The 20,399-nt window shown below is 39.7% G+C and overlaps 2 protein-coding genes across 6 annotated transcripts; one reads left to right on the plus strand and one right to left on the minus strand.

The window, feature by feature from the left end:
• Window positions 1–1,135: 1,135 nt before the first annotated feature.
• LOC111230893 (ATP synthase subunit alpha, mitochondrial-like) lies at window positions 1,136–6,590 on the minus strand. Its single transcript, XM_022757781.1, has 11 exons — window positions 6,470–6,590; window positions 5,904–5,979; window positions 4,673–4,842; window positions 4,315–4,488; window positions 3,600–3,766; window positions 3,174–3,474; window positions 2,750–2,974; window positions 2,533–2,640; window positions 2,244–2,388; window positions 1,917–2,067; window positions 1,136–1,777 (listed from the first exon to the last, which is right to left on the minus strand). Exons 1-11 carry the CDS (start codon window positions 6,527–6,529, stop codon window positions 1,699–1,701), a joined length of 1,656 nt encoding a protein of 551 aa, XP_022613502.1. The 5' UTR covers window positions 6,530–6,590; the 3' UTR covers window positions 1,136–1,698.
• A 2,398-nt stretch (window positions 6,591–8,988) lies between these two features.
• LOC111230924 (E3 ubiquitin-protein ligase RNF165-like) lies at window positions 8,989–20,063 on the plus strand. Of its 5 annotated transcripts, XM_022757821.1 has the most exons (9): window positions 8,989–9,228; window positions 12,867–13,013; window positions 13,095–13,207; window positions 13,426–13,554; window positions 14,477–14,606; window positions 14,788–14,892; window positions 15,302–15,397; window positions 15,958–16,061; window positions 19,243–20,063. In XM_022757821.1, exons 1-9 carry the CDS (start codon window positions 9,163–9,165, stop codon window positions 19,358–19,360), a joined length of 1,008 nt encoding a protein of 335 aa, XP_022613542.1. In that variant the 5' UTR covers window positions 8,989–9,162; the 3' UTR covers window positions 19,361–20,063. The 5 variants fall into 5 exon arrangements, 4 of the variants coding, with proteins under 4 accessions (XP_022613542.1, XP_022613541.1, XP_022613539.1 ...); XM_022757820.1 differs by having other exon boundaries at window positions 12,927–13,234; XM_022757818.1 differs by having other exon boundaries at window positions 8,989–9,223; window positions 12,898–13,234; window positions 13,423–13,554.
• The last annotated feature ends 336 nt before the right edge of the window (window positions 20,064–20,399 follow it).

Here is a 20,399-nt window from a genome sequence, read left to right on the forward strand (position 1 = left end):
ATAAATAAAATAAAATAAATTTTAATATCTAGATAAAATATAATATTTTCAATAACATTAACTGCTAACTTTGGCCGTCACAAATCTTTACATCTCAAAATCTTGACTTTTTTTCTCAGGATTCTGAGATTAAAGTCAGAATTCTAAACTTTCACATGTGGCCCTAATCCTAATCCTCTACCGTACCATAGTTACCCAGAGGAGGGGTTATTTTTTAACCCACCAATTGTTTGATTGTACCTAACCATTGTGGGTGCCTCTAGCAACTCAGGCCAAATACAGAGACTCATGTTTAAATAGCAGTTGCAACATTGAGTGATGTACTCATTATTGCATAATAATAATTATAATCCAATAATATCCATTATTTTGAAATTGGCCTTTCTGCATGATGAGTAGTTTTAGATTTGGTACTTTAAGTATATTATGACAATAATACTTTTGTACTTTTACTCAAGTAATATTTTTGATTGCATAACTCTTACTTGTAGCAGAGTATTTCTCTACTGTGGTATTGCTATTTTCACTTATGGAAGAGACCTGACCACTTCTTCCACCACTGACGTTTAATCTGAGTGGCTCAGTCTTCTGTAGTGGGATCTATCTCCACCTGCTGGCCATGAATGGTATAAAGGTTGCACTAAATGATCTTAAGCTGCAGTATATGCTTTAAAAGTATCAGGTTGCGTGTTTAGAAACTGAGCTGAGACTTTTTTTGATAATTGATTAATTTTTCAGTTTCAGTTTTCAAGCAAAATGACAAAACACTCACCGGTTCCAGCTTCTCAAATGAGGAGAAATTCTGATGAGCATTTTTTCACTTCATGGACAAAATAACTAGCAATTGAAATAATATAAAGTAATAAGCTTTAGTGATGTCCCTCACTTGTAAATCGCTTTGGATAAAAGCATCTGCCAAATAAGTAAATATAAATTAGTTGCAGCCCTACTTGGACATTCTCAATCATCTTTTATGGAAAACATACAAAAGCCTCAATTCCTTTTCAAATATATAAAGTGCATAAAAATGCACTGTAAGTTATGGAATGCAATATAGATTTGAAGACGGAGATCAAAACACTATAAATATTCTAAAGGTCTCAACAAGACATAAGACAGGACAATGCAAGATGGATTTGATTTGTGACCGAGTCACTGAATTTATTACCGTAGTATCAAACATGTCACACCATCATCTCAAACATAGTTGAGAAACTAGGCTTACACTTCACTCTTTTCATACTCTGAATACAGTGAAGAGCAAACCGATACTTGTCAAGTCAATCTAAACCCATTAATTTATCCTCTTGGACATAATGCTCTTATGAACAACTCAACAACAGATGAGTCTTGTATGTGCATTGTTACCTTTACATTTTGGTACAATGAAACAGTCCGACAAAAATTCAAAAATGCATTCGATGTGTTTAAACAAAAGTATTGTTTGTTTTTCTCACTAGTTATTTTTCTTCTGCCACTGGTGAAATCTGCTCAGAGGGCTCCAACCTAGACACTAAACTTACTGCGGTTAAGCCCACAATCAGAACAATTTTACAGCACAGTAGGGTTGTAAAATTTTATTTGGAGAAATCTGTACATGGAGGTTTTGGCCTTCAGTGTGTTCACACATATATATATATATGCATTAATGGGGACACAAACAGGTAGCTCACTGAAGAACAAGACAAGTGCTATCCATTACTCGAAACTGGACAGGAAGGTCAGTACAATCTGCTTCAGTTTAGCGTCTGATGTCTCTGAGATCTTGCCATCAGCCCTGAAATACAAAGCGGGCAAAGTCAAATGAATGTCATTTAAAATCAATAAATACCCATGTTAACTTGTGGTCCAAGTGTGTCGAGAGTCATTCAAAGATATTTCGGCAAAAAAAAAAAATAAATAAATAAAAATCTCACCTGATTGCGGCGAGCAGTTCCTGGTGCTGGCTGAGGATGTGCTGCAGGAAAGCCTTCTCAAACTTTGTGATCTTGCTGGGCTCCATCTTGTCCAAGTGCCCTCTGACACCGGCATAGATGACTGTTACCTGCTCCTCAATGGCCATGGGAGCTGGAGCAAGGTCAGAAGCAGTTTAATGGTCTAAATTTGCTTTAAGAGACATGCAAAACCAGCCAAACATTTCAATTTTATAATTTCCTTGAAATTTAATAGTTGCTGTTGCAAAATGTATTCTGAAGAGGAAATTGTAAAAAACAAACACACACAAAAAAAAAACAAACACTCACAGTACTGTCCTTGCTTCAGCAGTTCAGTGAGCCTGACACCCCTGTTCAGGAGCTGCTGGGTGGCAGCGTCCAGGTCAGAACCGAATTGAGCGAAGGCAGCCACCTCACGGTACTGAGCCAGCTCCAACTTCATGGTACCAGCCACCTATGAGGTAGAAAGAAAATAAATATAAAATGTTAGAAAATGTTTGTGACTGTAGCCTCCTACTTGATGAATGCTTTTTTAAATTTGAATGTAGAGACTGCAGATGCCTGGTTTTAAAAAACAAGTTTCCAAGCCAGATGTTACCTGCTTCATGGCTCTGGTCTGGGCAGCAGAGCCTACTCTGGACACAGACAGACCCACATTGATAGCGGGACGGATACCCTTGTAGAACAGCTCAGTCTCCAAGAAAATCTGCAGCAAACAGATCAAGATAGCCAGTATAACAATAGCTTTATACAGAACATTTTATGAATGGGGCAAACCACTATCAAGACCAGCTGAGGACAACTTCAAGACAAACCTGTCCATCTGTGATAGAGATGACATTGGTGGGGATGTAGGCAGACACATCACCGGCCTGAGTCTCGATGACGGGGAGGGCAGTGAGGGAGCCGCCACCAAAGTTGTCGTTCATCTTGGCAGCTCTCTCCAGCAGACGGGAGTGCAGGTAGAACACATCACCAGGGTAGGCCTCACGACCAGGAGGACGACGCAGCAGCAGGGACATCTGACGGTAGGCAACAGCCTGATAGAAGGGGAAAAGTTAATTGACTGAGGCTGCACTTAAGAATACTGTTTAAATTTCCTTAGTGATACTCAAATATTTTCCAACTTTTGTTGACTATAATTACAGGAAACCTTTATTGATTTTTTTTTATATTGTGATTTCAAGCTACAAATTGAATTTTTGTTGTGTCACTCTCCCACAGCAAACTTATCCTCACCTGCTTGGACAGATCATCATAGATGATCAGGGCATGCTTGCCATTGTCTCTGAAGTACTCTCCCATGGAGCAGCCGGAGTATGGGGCCAGGTACTGCAGGGGGGCAGCATCAGAGGCAGTGGCAGAGACCACAATGGTGTACTTCATGGCATCAGCGTCAGTCAGCCTCTTCACCAGCTGAGCCACAGTGGACCTCTTCTGTCCGATGGCAACATAGATGCAGTACAGCTTCTTCTTCTCATCAGTTCCATCATTGAAGCGCTTCTGGTTGATGATTGTGTCAATGGCAATGGCGGTTTTGCTGGAGAGTGAAAATGCCCAGTTAGTTGAAAGAATATTCAAAGCCTTTAAAGCTATAGTCTCTCTTGATTAATGATAGTGTGCCCAAATCACAGCAAAAACATTTCCCCATTACTGAGCATTTACCCAGTCTGCCTGTCACCAATGATCAGCTCACGCTGGCCACGGCCAATGGGCACCAGACTGTCCACAGCCTTGATTCCAGTCTGCATGGGCTCCCTCACAGAGATACGGGGGATGATACCAGGGGCCTTCAGACCCACACGCCTACGGGTCTGGGAGCCAAGGGGACCCTGAGAGAAGAAGTATTTTTAAGATTTGCTGTTATATGAATATTTTAAATGGTCAATAAATCTATTCAGTGAAAACAAGCAACAATTCTGATATTCATTCTTTTTTTCTTAAATTGACAGCTGACATTCTATTTTATAACTGGTGTTCAGGTAATCAATATGCAGCTATTAACCTAACTAACTTATCTAACCAGAGAAAAAAAAAAAAAGAGCAAGAATTTTTCAGGTTCTTCATTTGTTGACTCTTTCCCACCACACAAGTCGATGCTTACCAATATGGAGACAGTGGACATTTGTCATTTGTGTTTTAACCAAGCCTATCCAAGACTGGTGTAAATTTTAACAAGAGTTTTTTGTTGATTAACAGACATCAAGTTTGAGAATTAGATTCAGTGGTTGAAAGTAAAAAAAAAACTACATAATATGATAATAAATGAAAGACAGTAATGTTTTAACAACTCCCAGTTAGAAGTCATCTTGAGATCATTATTAAATTTCATCTAGGTTGATTTACTGCTCATTAAAAAAGAAATTATATCTCAAATAACCTTTCCATCAATGGCATTTCCCAGAGCATCCACCACGCGGCCGAGCAGCTCCTCACCAACAGGAACATCCACAATGGCACCAGTCCTCTTCACAATGTCACCCTCCTTGATCAGCTTGTCATTACCGAACACCACAACACCAACGTTATCAGGCTCCAAGTTCAGAGACATGCCCTGGAAGAAAAAAAACATTTTACAACTTGTTAGCAAATTAATTGTTGCTGTTAGTTTAGCATACAAGGCAAAAATAAAAGACAAGTTCAAGACATTGTGTTACTTTCAACCTCCATTTCAGGAAAAAGTTCAACATGTTTTTTGTCGCTTTTCTTTTTGCAGAACAGTGTCCTTTTAGACTTACTTTCAGACCAGAGGAGAATTCCACCATCTCTTCTGCCTGGACATTCCTCAGACCGTACACTCTGGCAATACCATCACCAATGGACAGCACACGCCCTGTCTCCTCCAGGTCTGCAGAGGTGTCAGCTCCCATGATCTTCTCCTCCAGGATGGAAGACACCTCGGCTGTGCCTGTGAAAAAGAAGACGTACAATATGAAACTTCCTTCATTCATGCAAATTATGCAACAAAATCTTGTCTTGGGCAAGATTAATTCTAATTTAAAAAAAAAAAAAAAAAAAAAAAGGAAAACTAAAAGGAAAGAGATCTCTTTACAAGTATCTGGATATGAACCTAGAAAACAATTGGATTTTGTTCATAACAGCATAATTTAAAACTATCTGCATAATGCCCTAAATCATACTACCTGATCAGACATTTAGCCCATTAGACTTCAATCCCATTACACTACATTCTGGTGTCTGTATACTCATATATTTACATTTACAATGTGCACAAATGTTAACTGTTTATCTGTATATCCATAATCTTTATCAACCTATTTTGTACGGTTAAATCTGGACATTTCTTGCCTCCCAGGTTAATCCATTTAACTTGTGGTTTTAACCTTTTGGTTGTATGGTGCAGCTACAATATATGTTTCTCCCTTTGGATAAATAAAGTATCCATTACTATGATACACCATAACTTCAACTTTATGGCCATATTGGAGGCCGCAATTTGTGATGCTGTTGTATTAATATTGTATTGTATTATATGCATTATAAGTACAAGTGTTTCTATTATGTTGTCGACCCACTTTAGAACAAAAGGGTAGGCTAAATAACATACACCATTACATATAATGTAGTTCAACAGCAATACAAACTACACTAACCCGAAAATTATTACACAGAATCAACACCTTTCTTGAACAGTTTCAACACCAACTGAACATTATAACCATCATGAAGCTAGGATTTATTGCAGGACTCCTGTGTTAGACTACATTACTTTTCGCTAGGTGTTCCTAAAAAACGGCTGTTTAAAAGGGAACACTGTGCAGCTGGTTTGTCTTGTCAATGACTTTCGACAAGTACACCTGCGAACGGCTCTTCTGTGAATCTGACATTGCAGTCACCAAGAAAGGCTCAGGGAAACATAGTATCATCAATGACCTTCATCAATCACCTTTGGATGCTGAACAGAAGTGAAGGATAAAGTTTCTGTCGTGTTGTTTTTGGTTTTCTCACCTGTCTTCTGCAGCCATGGTCTGTGTGTGTGGAGGTGGTTGACCCCAACGCAGGCGGCCGGTACAGTCTTGGACACCTGTGTTCAATGGCAGACGGAGTTAATTAAACGTAGATTGCAAGTAAAACTGCACTGAACATATCTGCAGCGACGATTTCTAAAACCAAAGTGCACTTTAATAGCGGAGCTGGTGTAACTTTTTGCGGCGGGGAAGACATCCGCTGTCAGACTTTCTGACCTTCAAAGCGTGGCTGAATGAGCCGTTAGCTGGCAGCTAGCATTAGCTTGCGTGCTAACTTTAGCGTCGCTTGCTGCAGTACGAAGACTGACGCTTCACAAGGACAACTTACACAAACACGTTTAAATAAACAATTTCAAGATTATTAGCACGAAATGTGAACGAGGACAGATTAGTAGCGTTTAGAGTCGCATTCATACGTGGATGACAAGTTAGCTAGGGGCCTGTGACGTTAACATTACCCTTCACGCCCACAAGGTTCACACTGATGATAAACAAACTTCCTGCATCTTTCACATCGCATATAAATTCTTTAAGTAAAATACTTACAAATCCAGCCCTTCTTGGCAGGGTTCTGGCCAAAGCTGCTGCAACTCTCACGGATAGCATTTTGTCGGGTTGCTAATGACCTGTCCTCCACCGCTGCCCGTGGGTGAATGTAATGGCTGAATGGACTCTTCTTCTATTTATGTGACACTGATGTAAAATTTCCTTCTTTACGACTCAACTCTGCCACCTGTCGCCAGGGAGATGACACTGGCCGCTATATTTTTTTTAACTAGAACTTTATTTTGGACAAACCTGGGCCCACATTTAGACTATAAACTACTTAAGCTTAAAAACTATTTATCAAACTTATTCTTACTTGAAAATGCTCATAAACACTTTTTTTTAACTTATTAATTTCTTTGGACATTAAAAGATATAATTGTGCACGAAAGGTAGGAAACTACAAGCTTATACAAAGACCTCTCCTAAAAATTCAAGGCAAGATAAACAGAACTACATTAAATAAAAATAATAAGGGACTTCTACAAAATAAAGGACCACATTAGGAAAAAATACTATACATAACAATTATTTCTCATTCCAAATGTCCAACAGGCAACACTGTTGGGAAATCTGTTTTAAGCTGTTACTTGAAAGAGGGCGGTACGGTGAGCAGTGGTTACACTGTTGCCTCACAGCAAGAAGGTCTGAACCTGCTGGCTGGGGCCTTTCTGTGTGGGGTTTGCATGTTATCCACATGCACATGTGGGTTCCCTCCAGGTGCTCCAGTTTCCTCCCACAGTGCAAAAACATGCATAATTAATAATGATTTATCAACATTAAATTGCAGGTGACTAACTAATGTTTGCTAATAGCTCAATAGAAATTGAGAAATGTAGTATGCGTTATTAATGTCATACTAACATTTATAACTGCAAACCTGATGACTGATTAGAAAATGCAAAACTCTAAGTTCTTATTAATGGTTTACCAACTTTTACATTTGCATGGTGACCCAAAACTTTTTTCTAATTAGTAGCTTATGACTGATCTATAAAGCATATGGAAATTATGTATAAACAATTAACAGATCCTTTAATTACAGCTTATAAACCCTTTAAATTGTGTCTTATCAGAAAGTGGCACCCAGTACACACAAAAAAAGAAAAAACAGCAGTATTTCCGAACTTAAGATGGTGGGCCTTAACTTTGTCGAGTCCTCCATTTCCCATGGTGTAACTCATCACTTTGGACTGAAGTATCTGCCAAATGATCAAATGTAAGTGTGCAACCTAACCCATTTAAAATCCCCTCTCTTAACCTCATTGATGCATATATGAGGAAAATATATTTTTTTAATAATTACAATACAGCCATCAGGTCTCTTTTTCAACAAAACGTTTTCTCTTTCCATATGGATATTTCCCCATAAATAGTTGATCACAAACAAGATAAGGACAGTTTGCAAATTTTGTAAATGTGTTGTAAATGTTCTCGAACTGGAAATGTTCTTGATGCATTTATTATTGTTAATATACACTACTGATTAAGTCTAAGGACATCTCAATTTTTCCAGTTTTTATTGATGTTTGCATAGGTTCTCAGTGTACTCTGAAATAACTCCTTGACAGACACCCCTGCTTTTGTACAGAAGCCTGAAAATAATGCACCAAAATGAAAAAAAGGTTACTGTTCTTAAGCCATAACCCTAGTCCCCTTTGAAAGGTAACTCTTTAACTTTTACAACCAGAGTCAGAATGAATATAAGAGATGATGAACCAAAGATTGAAGATTGTCCAGTAGAGACCAAAACAGTAGTGCTACCACAGCCAAAGCATCCCACTGTTGTAATGGTGTATTTTAAAAGGTTAAAACATAAAACAAATAAATAGTTTGAGAAAAAACGAATCATTAAATGTTTTTTGGTTGTTAAGCCCCAATGAGACAAATTGTTGTTTGTGACATTGGGCTATATAAATAAAAAGTACCTTGACTTGACTTGCAATTTTGTCAATGCTTAAGATTTTTCAAGACTTGCAAATACCCAACTTATTGTATAATACTGTATGTAGGTATGCAAATGGATGGACAAAATATTAAAAGCTGGATATATATATATATATATATATATTGAAACAGTGATGAAAACAAAAAATAGAAGCAAGCAAAATCTGCATATGGCCCTATTAATTCGTGATAAAAAAAAATTGTAAGTATATTAAATGGCTTTGTTTGATTTTTAGGGCTAAACCATATACCTTACATATACCAGTTTTTGATGATAAGGTACCATTTATAAAGCAGATGGATTCATTGATAATTAATGCTTAATTTGAATTCTATTGCTGCAGATAAGATGCAAGTTCAATTGATAACCCACTACTTGATAACCCAGTACTTGATCAATATAAAAAGAACACACTTTGACCGGATTGCGCATGCAATGGTTCCTGATTCTAATTTTCTCAAAATCTAAAGACAAAACAACTTTACGTTGTGAATTTAACTTCAGAGATACTTCCAGCTGGGGTTTGTAGCGCCGCAACATCGCCCTCTTTTGCTCCGGACATCAAATGACATGTCTGCTTTTGTCAACGACAACCAGGCGAGTCAGACAGTCGATCCGTTTGGTTTGCCTGTGGTGCTAGCCAGCCAGCCAGCAACAACCAACCGCCTGAATGTAGATCCGCATGGGCTACTACTACTCTATCTCTCCGAATAACCCAGCGGAATCATAAGATAAGGATCCCAGGATGGTGTTAGTGCATGTCGGATATCTGGTTCTTCCCGTATTCGGCTCAGTAAGAAACAGAGGTACGGTATTAATATTCATATCGATCCAAAACATGTGCCCTGTTTATCTTAATATTCACTGCAGCTGTTGGCTAGCTAGCTGGAGCTTAGCCGTTGGGTTAGCTCGCGTTAGCTAGCTTAATAATTAACGGTCAAATTATTCGCCAAACGTGATACTACTTTAACTTGTATTCATTGGAGTTAATATAAATCACCGAATAATGTAGTTTGCCGGGTGTAATCACGCCTAATTATAAAACAAATACCGCCGCTGAAGATAAGCTAACTGGCTTCTTGGCTCAGGCTATACCTTGGAACGGAAACATTTCTCACAAAGGATTCCACATGCACGGGGCGTGCGGTCAAAACCACATCCCCACATAGACAACCGATTTTAACATGGGATACATTTTATTCGTGCGACTTGTAATTCACTAACATAACGATGCATTGTTATCCTCCCCACCCCCCCAAAAGGCGCTATCCTGTATTTGCACTGTAAAAAATACCGCAAAATAGACGTAGCCTCTCCAGCCAGTCAGCTTATCTGAGCCTGGATGATGTCATTTGAAGATCATCTGCTTCTGCTAGCGCTCGCCGTTTTTTCCACCGTGATTTCACTAATTATTATCCGTGTCAATCGGCCAACGGTCTAATCGATAGATGGCCAATTGCCCGGTGAGCGTGGACTTCTGAGCCATCAATGCATCAGTCGCCCTTTTCTTTTATTTGCTAATTGGCAATTCAGCAGCTGTTTGTTTGAAGCTGCCGAATTGCAAAAAAGACCCGAGTGTGCGGTCACAGTTAAACAATGATAAAGCTACAGTGTAACATTAATTTTATAACAGTGGCATCAGTGATTTCATTGTGCTTTTATTTCTGTTCTTATTTCCCTGTTTCATAGTATGGAGGCTGGCTCTACATTCTGCATTTATCAGATCTTTGTCGTCCCCCCCATTGTGTAGCTAATGATCATCTGCTGCTGTGTGGTGTGGCGTGGCCTCTGCCTGTTCTCTGCATTTAGCTGTATTGTGAATCCCTTCTTCATTTCCTCTTTCCATCAGAAGACGACATTGGTATTAAAAAGCACCCCCTCCCAAGATGTATTCAGCCATAGACTTTCCATGTTAAGCAGACTAAAACAATAGCTAACACCTAGAACAGAGCACCTTTTTGTCTTTTTTTCTGTCAAATTGCTGTAGCACTGAGTTAACATTTTAGCTCCTTTTTAGATATCAGTTGAATGTCATTGTGTACCTCCCATCCAGTCTTGATAGACAACATGCTGTAAATTCCTGTAAAGTGGATACATTTTGCATGATCTCAAATACTGCACTGCATTGTTGAACACCAGAATTTGGCTCATCTTCCTTCTCTTCACACAAGGTGCAATGTACGTGAATGAAATGACCTACGATTAAAAAAAAAAAAAAAAGAAAAGCATGCAAATTGGAACCACGTGCATGCCATTTTTATTGTTAAACTCAGCATTTCAGCAAATGCTGTAACATGATCCCTTGAAATGACTGAAAGTACACTGCACCTGCACACAACAACCTGCCATAACTGTCTCCATTTTTGTGTAATCCTTTTGTTCCCTTTGCAAATTTCAAGCTTCGAATCACACTGAATTGTCAGGGCTGTTTGCCCTTTAATGGGCAAATGAAACCAAACATTTAAGTAAGCAAAACATGCGCACTGGTGGTTCATCACTTCCCAATTTTCCCCACTAACATAAGGCCAAAATGCTATCCATTTCACAGGGATGCCTATTTTCCTGCACTGCTAAAGAGATCCTCTATTAGTAATAACGTCTTTATTGTTTGGTTGTGGTCTCTCTTTACCTTTTGTTCTGGTAATAGTACTTTCAATGCATGGTCACATTTATGATTCATAATTTTTGGTTTTTGTTTTTCTACATTGACTAGTGAAAATCCAATGTAATCTTTCTGTAGTAAAGATGTACCCTGCTGTACTGGAATCATGTGCTGTAGCCAACACGTCTGCTCATTGGATGCCGCTTTTGTTCTTTTTAACCCTATATGGAGCATGGTGGGCCTTGCCTTCAGTCTATGTTGTTTATTTTTGTTGCATGGATTTATACTATTATTACAAACAAATAAGAAAAAAACACAAATTCCACATATACTAATATTTTTCAATAAAGAATATAGTGTTTTTCCTAACCTTCAGTGTGCTTCTTGCTGATTTCCATTTATTGTCCTCCCTCTCCCTTGTCCCTACCTGCCCCCTCTCCACCCCCCACCCACCTCCTCTCCCGCTGTGACAAAGATAGACGATTTCCACGCTTCCTCCATCACAGGGCCCGAATGAGTCTATCTGCTGTCATTCATGGTGATCGTTTTCACTGAGACGCTTGAAAACGCAGTGTGCTACTTAAAGTGTAGACTTGAGCCTTTGACCCATGGCAGCAAGGTCATCTGCTGTCTCCCTAGCTACACTGACGAACTGTTACGCTGAAAATATTGCTGGAAAGTCATGCTGCTTATCTTTCCTGGGTGTGTTTAAAATCATACTGCCTTTCTCAAGCGTACTCCTAGTAAATGCAATGTAGACTTTGCCTATTTCCTCATGATTTAAAAAAAAAAAAAAAAAAAAATTCCTCTGTTTACGTCAGAATTCGTCATGTCTTTTACACTGTCAAAGCAGATTAAACTCAAACCGTATTGGATTTTTGCATCTTCTGTAAGAACTGCACAATTTTAATCTTTAAACTGGCAGGTTTCTGTAAAATTCACTGCTTCAGTTTCTGCCAAACGGACATAACAGAGCACAGCATGTTGGATCCTGCTCCACTGCAAGCCTATTATGGCTTCTTTTGGCCAGGGTTTCCTCAAAAGTTTCTAATCAAAGCTAAATTTGTTACTGCAGTGTCTCAGTCCTTCCATAATCAAAAAGGTCTTTTTTCAGCCCAAAGCACAGTATTAAAACCATATTGCACCACAGCACAAGCTAGCCTGTCTTTTTCTCCCTGTTGAGTCTCGACAGCAGTCTGTTCGCTGCAGTTGCCAAATAGCTGTGGTTGGAGAGAGTAAAAAAAGCATTCAAGCTATTTCCTCTCAACTCCTGAATGTTCATATGGGAAAAGAACAAGTAGCGCTACAGTATACTGTATTTGTAAGACACAAAGAAACAGTTCAGTAAAGGAAAGATGCATAATGTGAATTTATTGCCTGGTGTCATTTTTAAGAAAGAAGGAATTGTTCTTTAAGGTTGTATATATAGAGACTTGGCACCTAAACAGTTTAATGTATCTCTTAACAGACAGCCTGGCACTAAAGGTTTACTTGCATGAGTGCACTGACCTGCTGTCAGCTGCAGAATTTACAAGAACTGAGCTGCGTTGAAGACCACATATTGGTAGATTTCATCTGTTCTGATCCAGTTCGCTTGTCTGTGAATCAGAAGACCAGGAGTCGATCCAGAGGTCGGAAATGCAATTAAAGAAATGAAAGCTCACGTTTTGTGTGCAGGACCGAAAACGGTTGTCATGTTCATGGTACTTGTGGTAACCATCATTTTCCCACCCCCACAGAAGTATTTTTCACCCTAGGTAAGAGGTAGGGCTTCATTAACATGCTATATCACACACAGTGACACCACATTTCACCCACAATTAATTCCAGTTAATCTCTCCCTTCAGGTGCCTGACAACTTCTCCTTATCCTCCACAGGATCCCATTTCAACCGGCAACAGCAACAGCAGCAGCAGCAGCAGCAGCACAGCCATGCTACCTCTTGCCGGCACTTCCAGTTAGGTCCTCAGGCTCCGCTGCCCATGGACTTCCCCATGCCCCACCCAGGGCAGCCACAGTCAGGCATTAACCCCCACCTGGCCCCTCCCGGCCACCAGCATGGCCCTCCGCTCCACCCACCCCTCAATCCCCTGCCCGCTCCCCAGTTCCAGGACATCCCTGCCCCTCCCTTCCTACCTCAGGCATTACACCAGCAATACCTCCTCCAGCAGCAGATCCTCGAGGCCCAGCACCGACACATCCTGCCACCCTCCAGGTATCCACACCGGTGTGCAGGGAAATTTACAGTACATGAAAGACAAAAGACAAAATGTTTAGTTTTCAGTTATGGTTCAGTCAGACTGTTCAGGGATTATGATTTTGCAGTGGCATCATATCAGGCAATGTCTGTTTCCTGTGGGGAAAAAAAAGTGATGTTTTCAAATGCTTGGTTATTTGTCTTAGTAGACGCACCCCAGAGAGAGTTCCTCACCAGCCCCACAGATTGCGGCCCGGGTACGAGTTTGCTCCCCCACTTCATGTCCCCCCTCAGCCTGTGGTGCAGCAGCCACGCTACCTGGCTGAGGGCACAGACTGGTAAGCAGTATGCCTCTGATTATACACTATCCAGTGCCACAGAGGCAAACAGCTATTTTTTATTTGTTAGAAAAGCACATTGTCACTGTTATTTGTCAATAGAATTTGTAACAAACATTGTACACTCTCATTAAATGTAACATTAATGCAGAAGCAGTTTCTTAAGTAATAATGGAATATTTTTTTAGTTTCACAGTAGTTATTTTTTGTAATGCTAGAGTAAAACAAAAGTTAAAACAATCAAATATATAAAAGAAAAAAAATGAAAGAGAGAAAGAGAGCTTAATATTATGACATGTCTGACTGGAAAATATGTGGAAGATACATCATACATCCACCATTTCTGGGAATTCTACTGGAAAAAAAGGATTTATTTTTTAAAATCACAGCCGAGGTCAAAAGTAAGTTGTAAAATAGATGCCAGACATGTTGGAAACACTGTGTCTTTTGATGTAGATCACTGATATTTTTTTTGGAAATGTCAGAAAATAATTGTGTTTTGGGAAATGGTATGTAAAGTGTTCCAACAAGTTCTTGGTTATTAAATCCCTGAGTTGTATGGTGCTTTATCTCTGTAATTTCTCTGAAGAAATTCTATTAGGAAGCAGTAGATATTTGATCTAAATAGCCTTGTATTAATAGAAAGTAAATAAGCTGGAAAAGTAGCTCCCTATGTGTATGTACTGTGAATAGTAGTTGTTGAAGAAATGTTCTGATGCACTTCTTGACTACAATGAGCACGACCTGGTGAAAACGTGCACAAAACCAGGTCCAACTGGACTCAAGTACTGCAGCTTCAAATAGCTGAAATCAAGCTAGAACTCAAACTCAAAAACACAAAATGGTGAAATCAAAAGTGATTTTTGGACACAGCCTACGACTTGTGTGTCACTGACTGACTTGTTTTCCGGTTTCTGTCCAGGGACCTAAGTGTAGATGCTGGACTGCCCCCCCACCAGTATCACATCCATCCGCTGCCGCAGCACTATCAGCACTACTTGACCTCTCCTAGGATGCACCACTTCCCAAGAAACAATGCCTCAACACAAGTGGTGAGCCTCCTCCTCCTCAGTACAATCAATCATGCTTGTCTTGATGAACTCCCAGCGATTCTCCTATGGATTTCGGTTTCTGAGACTAATCTCGATACCTAGCAACCTGGGGTGACCTGTTTTCTTTTCCTGATGTCTGCTGCAGAGCTGATGGTTGCTTCTTTTATCTGTCATCTTCCAGGTTGTCCATGAGATCAGAAACTACCCATATCCCCAGCTGCACTTGCTGGCTCTGCAGAGTCTCAACCCCTCCCGCCATGCATCTGCTGTTAGAGAGAGCTACGAGGTTTGTGCTGCCACTTCCTTTCTCTCTCTCCTTAGCAGACACACCAGTCTACACAAATTTATCATTGTTTTCTCTGTGACCAATGCACTGGACAGGCTTGAGTGTGTAACTGATTTTCTTATTTCCAGTTACTCTGGGTTCCAGATGCCTCAAATGGTGCAGCAATCTTTAATCTCATGACATTTGTTTTCATTTGAACAAGATGCAATTGTTTTCTGAGAGGCTCTTTCCTGTTCTTTGAAGCACCAATTTCATTATATCACAATGGTCCACATATTTGTCTTTTGCATTTGAATATTTTTTACACAAATGCAAATATTGTAAATCTCTGCAAGCATTTACAAACAATCATTTTCTCCTGTATTTAACCAGAATTAAAAGACATGCCCATGTGGTGTTTCCTCTGTAGGAGCTTCTGCAGCTGGAAGACAGACTGGGCAGTGTCAACCGTGGGGCGGTCCAAACCACCATAGAGAGATTCACTTTTCCCCATAAGTACAAAAAGGTAAAATGGTCAGCTTTCTACTCTCTAGCCAAGTGGTAAATCTATTTGATGTGGTGTGTGGTACAGAAGAAGCAGTGGGCAAGAAATAAATTGAGCTAGATGTGAAAGACAGGAATGGGAAAGGGCAGCACTTGCTCGAGAGGATCAAAGAGTGAAGACGAGAGTTGTAAGGGGGTCACGACTCTCCCAGTAGTTCAAGGGTCAAACTAATTTCCGTTAGCAGATTAGTGAGACAGGTCTGCAGTGTGCACAATTCAAGGCGAGGGATGACTCATCCAGCTGTCTGCAGATATGTGCGTGGAATGAATTTGAAAAACCGTCTGCACTGAATATGACCCAGATACTCTGGAAGGAGTGTCAGATCATTTGGTACATTGTGAGTGAGAGGAAGTAATTGAGTCTTTTCCATCTGATGTCTATTTTTTTCTCTCTGGGAAGCATGATTAGGTGACTCTTTTCTTCTTTTCTTGGCTGACTCAGAGACACCCATGGCATAAACATAACACGCAGCTGCACGTCACGCTTTAATAATTTAAGTCTGTTTGCCTTTCTCTCTGCAGAGAATACCCCAGGACTTGAAGATGTGTCTGGATGATGAGGAGCTGGACACAGATGAGAAGTGTACCATCTGTCTGTCAATGCTGGAGGATGGAGAGGATGTCAGGTAAAACCATCTATTTATCTTTTGCTTTTTCACTGGCAAAAAAGCTGGTTATACAAATGTGAATATAATAGTTGTACATACAATTTACTGTCCCCTGGGGGATTTGTTGTACCTGTCCTGCTCCTCAGCTACATGCAGTTTTTAGCTAACGACACGGCTCTCTGGATGGTCTGTCAGTCGGTCCAGCAGCTATTTAATTGATTGCTAATAAACTTTGTACATACATTCATGATCCCTAGAGGATAATACTACTGACTTTGGTCATCAGGACCTTGGATTTTAGTGAAATGTCTTGACATATACTGGATTGATTGCCATGAAATTCTGTAAAGATACGCATGGTTCCGAAACCATTTATCCAACAGACTCTTGTGATCCCCTGACTTTTCCTCGAATACCACAAAGAGGTTTACATTTGTGTATTTTAGCGAAATGTCCTGACAACTTTTCGATGGATTGCCATGAAATTTCAGTGCTCAGTTTATTGGTAATTACTAGATCTTCCTCCTGTTTCTTGCCTGGTGAGGATTTAGATTGAAATGAGACTGAAATTATGTGATGTCTCATTTCCTCAGCGTGTGGACTTGTGTTGTGATTAAAATGTACTTTTAAGGTTGTTTGGGAAAACCTCCCCCTCCCCAGGCAGCACTTTTCCTACTGATTAGACATTAGAGAAACGTCTTCACATTTCCTAATTTAAATACATTCACAATGCTTTCTGTCAGAACGGACACGCAGCCATCGGGTCTCAGCAGTTTTTAACCCTAAATTGGTTCTGCCACGTAAGTTCAAAGCATCAGGTCCAAAAATCCTATTACGGGATTTCCTCCAGCACCTCATCTTGAAAATACTTCCAGAAGGCAACATTAGCATTTCGCACTTTTTATGATGTGTGTCCAGTGTTGTGATCTGTCTAACTGGCTGTGTGGCAAAGCAAGTTTATTTTACTCTCTGAGAAAGAAAAAGGAGGCACGAATAAAAAAGCAAGTGAAAACCTTTCTAGGGTCTGATGTTTCTAGATCAGTGATATGTTAAGCGCTCAAGGGAAATGTTCAGGGAGACTGTACACATAAATTCTTAGAGGTAAGATATAGCGCTACATCTGCATGCCAAATATATTGTTCATGCAGCCTGTTACGATGGGATATCCATAAACTGTCTGTTCTTCCAAACATTCATCATTCATGCCTGTTCTAGGCTTTGTCTAGTTCTTCTAAGTTACAGTCAGATAAAAAACACAACTGTATGAAGAGCATGTGTCTTTGGTTACACCTGGACCCAAAATGCATCTTAGGTGATATAATCATAAGTGGACAGGTGTAAATACACATGGAAATGCATAACAATGCATTGAGACATACTTCGCCATCAATGCACATGTGATCGCCACCGCACATAACCAAGGAGAAAATGTGGAGGGCATGTGGAGTTGAAAGAATCTGATTTATGAAGGTACAATAACCAAACAAGTGTCCTGTGATCCTTGCAAGGCAATCACAATCAATCAAAAAATATGTCATAAATGAATATGATGAAGCCTATCTTGCTCTCCAGTTCACTATCATTACAGCGGTAGACACAAAAACTCTTCGTTTGGGCAGTTTAACCTCAATTTTTTTGGAAGTTAAGCACCTTTCTTCTTTTTGGTTGATAAAAAATGTTCATGTTTTTTTTGGCTTCCAAAGAGGCACTGGCTTAAGTCAGTCAGGGGAGGCACTAGTACTGTAGTGTTATTGCAAATATGTTCCTGAAGGACCAACTAGTAATATGTGAATGTAAAATTTTTGAAGTCCTGACTAAAAGGCCAAATTCCCTCTTCAACTTCATTGTCAAGAGTAAATGTGCATTTTTAGCAGCAGTCAGTTTCACATAGATAAAATCAAATGTGAGTTGTGAAGTGAAATTTGATCACAAGAGGTCACTTGAGACGCATTCTGATGCCAAATGTGAACCACAGCCAGACAACTGGGTCTATTCTCGACACAATCTGGATACTTAACACGACAGCACCCATGAATCACATGCACATCAAAGATTTAAAGGCCTTCAACTTGGTGTAACTAAGCAGAGTATCCACTGCTGTTACATCCAGCTGTTGTGACTATTCTTTTGGTTTGGTTAGGTTTATTGACATTATATTTAGAAAATACAACATATGAATCTTACTTCCAGCATTGTCACTTACTTGTGTTTTCACAGTCCACTAACTTCATGAACACAGATGAAACTCAATATCTGACATGAAAAAAGAAATATTAAAAAATAGGAACAAAAAACATAGAAAATCGAATAACAAACAATTTATAATTTTTTCATTAAAGCAGGCTAGGGGTGCAACAATTTATTACTTTCAATATTGATTAATCTGCAGATTATTTTCTCAATTCACTGATTCATTATTTTGTCTATGAAATTTCAGGTAATTATAAATAAATGCCACGTTTAAAATTACATTTTCATATTGCTTGTATTAAATCACCAACTGTCCAAAACTTGAAGAGATTTCTTTTACTTTCATACAGCAAATCGTCACACTGGAGAAGCTGTAGTCAAAGACTGTTTGGCATTTTTGCTTGAATGAATCAATGAATGAAATATTTACTTGGTTATTAAAATACTTGTGGGTTGATTTTCTATCAATTGACTAATTAGCTAACTCTTTAAAGCTAAAAAAAAAAGGAAAAAGTAACGTAGACAAAAACAAATGTCCTCAAGACAATGGCTGTATGACATAGGTCAAAGTGCAAATATAAATGAATTACTTGATACTATATAATAAGTTTTAATTCTAGAAATATAACAATCATCAAAAATAATTGATTAGCGTTTGTTTTACAGGTAGAAAGATTTGACCTCTCTAATCTTCCATATTATATTGTAATCTACACTTGTGCAAAATTGTTGCTTTCGAGTGAATATTATGTATCTGCAAATATGATGATACTCTTTTCTCAGATAATTTTAAGAATTAAGTTTTCCTTTCTCGGTAGAGGAAATTCTATCTCTTAAGACGAATAAACCAATAAAAACTAATTGCCTGAAAATCACATTATCACAAAGCAGCGCAGTAACACTTTGTTTAACGGGATTTGAGACCTGTAAAATAAAGTGTTACCGACTGCTTTGATATGTTAATGAAGTACATAAAATTCTGACCATGTCTCCTCTGTTTTTTCCGTAGGAGATTACCCTGCATGCACCTCTTCCACCAGGCGTGTGTGGACCAGTGGCTGGCCACCAGCAGGAAATGCCCCATCTGCAGAGTGGACATTGAGACCCAGTTGACCCCCGACAGTTGATAGCTCCTGTCGACTCCTGCAGCTTTGGATCTGGTCTTGTGAATTCTCCATTGCCTACCCTCTGTGGGGAGGCTCTGCCAAACATCCCTCTTCCCCTCTGCATCACTCAACGAGCCTGCCTAGTGAGACAGCTGTGACAGAGGGATCAACAAAGCACACTCACCTACAACACAACGAGGGACGGGGGTTGATGCACAGATAAGTGGCTGGACTGAAGGTTGGTTGAATGGACTTCACTGGATGTAAACGGTAGGAGCGGACACGTATGGACAGATGTGCTGAGGCTTTACAAGATTCTGTGTACCCTGCGTACATTTCTCCATACAGCCACCAAGAAAGAGAGAACACTGACTACCAACCTCCCCAGCTCAGTGTGGTGTATTAAGGCCATTTCTCTGCCACAACACCCAAACCCTTTCCCCCAGGCCTGTGAAAAATCCTTTAAGCTGCACTCTGCCCAAGCCCTCAGCACATCTGTACAGAACATTATCAAATGATTAGCATGAGGTTGTTTGGTGTGAACTCTTGTAGCTGAACGCTTGTGGTGTAATGGAGTATAGTACTGAATAAGTATTTACAGAGTAACAGTGTTGTGTAGCAAGCAAAAGCCTTTTGAGAAATATGTTTGTGAAAAATAAACCTACAGAGAGGGTGAATACAGCTCTAACAGTGAGAATATTCAGTGTGTTAAATCATAGGTAAACGAGAGAAAGAGCTAGTTGTGTAAAAAGGCCAAAAATCCCTCTTTCTTGTCTAACATGGTTTTGGATTTACAGTTAGTAGATGCCATCAGAATTGATGCTAAACCCGCTAACTGCAGGCATGGCTTCCAGTGATCTGTGTAGTGTCGTAGTCGGGCCTCTATAATCTAGAGCAGAGGCCTCAGATGTGCATGCTGTATGGCAGGCTTGGGCTGTATCGTTAATATTGTGGAGCAGTAGAAACAGGGACTGTGTCTGTGCATGTGAACCGTATACTATGACTCTGACGATCCCACTCATTCATAGAGGAGGACAAAGAATGCACCTGATACCCCACC

Source organism: Seriola dumerili, unplaced genomic scaffold, assembly GCF_002260705.1.
Source record: "Seriola dumerili isolate Sdu_G_001 unplaced genomic scaffold, Sdu_1.0 BDQW01000290.1, whole genome shotgun sequence".
Lineage (NCBI taxonomy): Eukaryota > Metazoa > Chordata > Actinopteri > Carangiformes > Carangidae > Seriola > Seriola dumerili.

What these genes read in the sequence shown, in the direction of transcription:
- LOC111230893 (XM_022757781.1), bottom strand. Translation starts at nt 6,529, where the DNA reads ATGCTATCCGTGAGAGTTGCAGCAGCTTTGGCCAGAACCCTGCCAAGA. An exon ending in GAAATGCCATTGATGGAAAG is followed by an intron (nt 3,767 to 4,314) that starts GTTATTTGAGAT and finishes TTCTTCTCTCAG; the next exon opens with GGTCCCCTTGGCTCCCAGAC. An exon ending in TCTCTATCACAGATGGACAG is followed by an intron (nt 2,641 to 2,749) that starts GTTTGTCTTGAA and finishes TGTTTGCTGCAG; the next exon opens with ATTTTCTTGGAGACTGAGCT.
- LOC111230924 (XM_022757818.1), top strand. Translation starts at nt 9,163, where the DNA reads ATGGTGTTAGTGCATGTCGGATATCTGGTTCTTCCCGTATTCGGCTCA. An exon ending in CGGCTCAGTAAGAAACAGAG is followed by an intron (nt 9,224 to 12,897) that starts GTACGGTATTAA and finishes TATCCTCCACAG; the next exon opens with GATCCCATTTCAACCGGCAA. An exon ending in GAGGATGGAGAGGATGTCAG is followed by an intron (nt 16,062 to 19,242) that starts GTAAAACCATCT and finishes TTTTTTCCGTAG; the next exon opens with GAGATTACCCTGCATGCACC.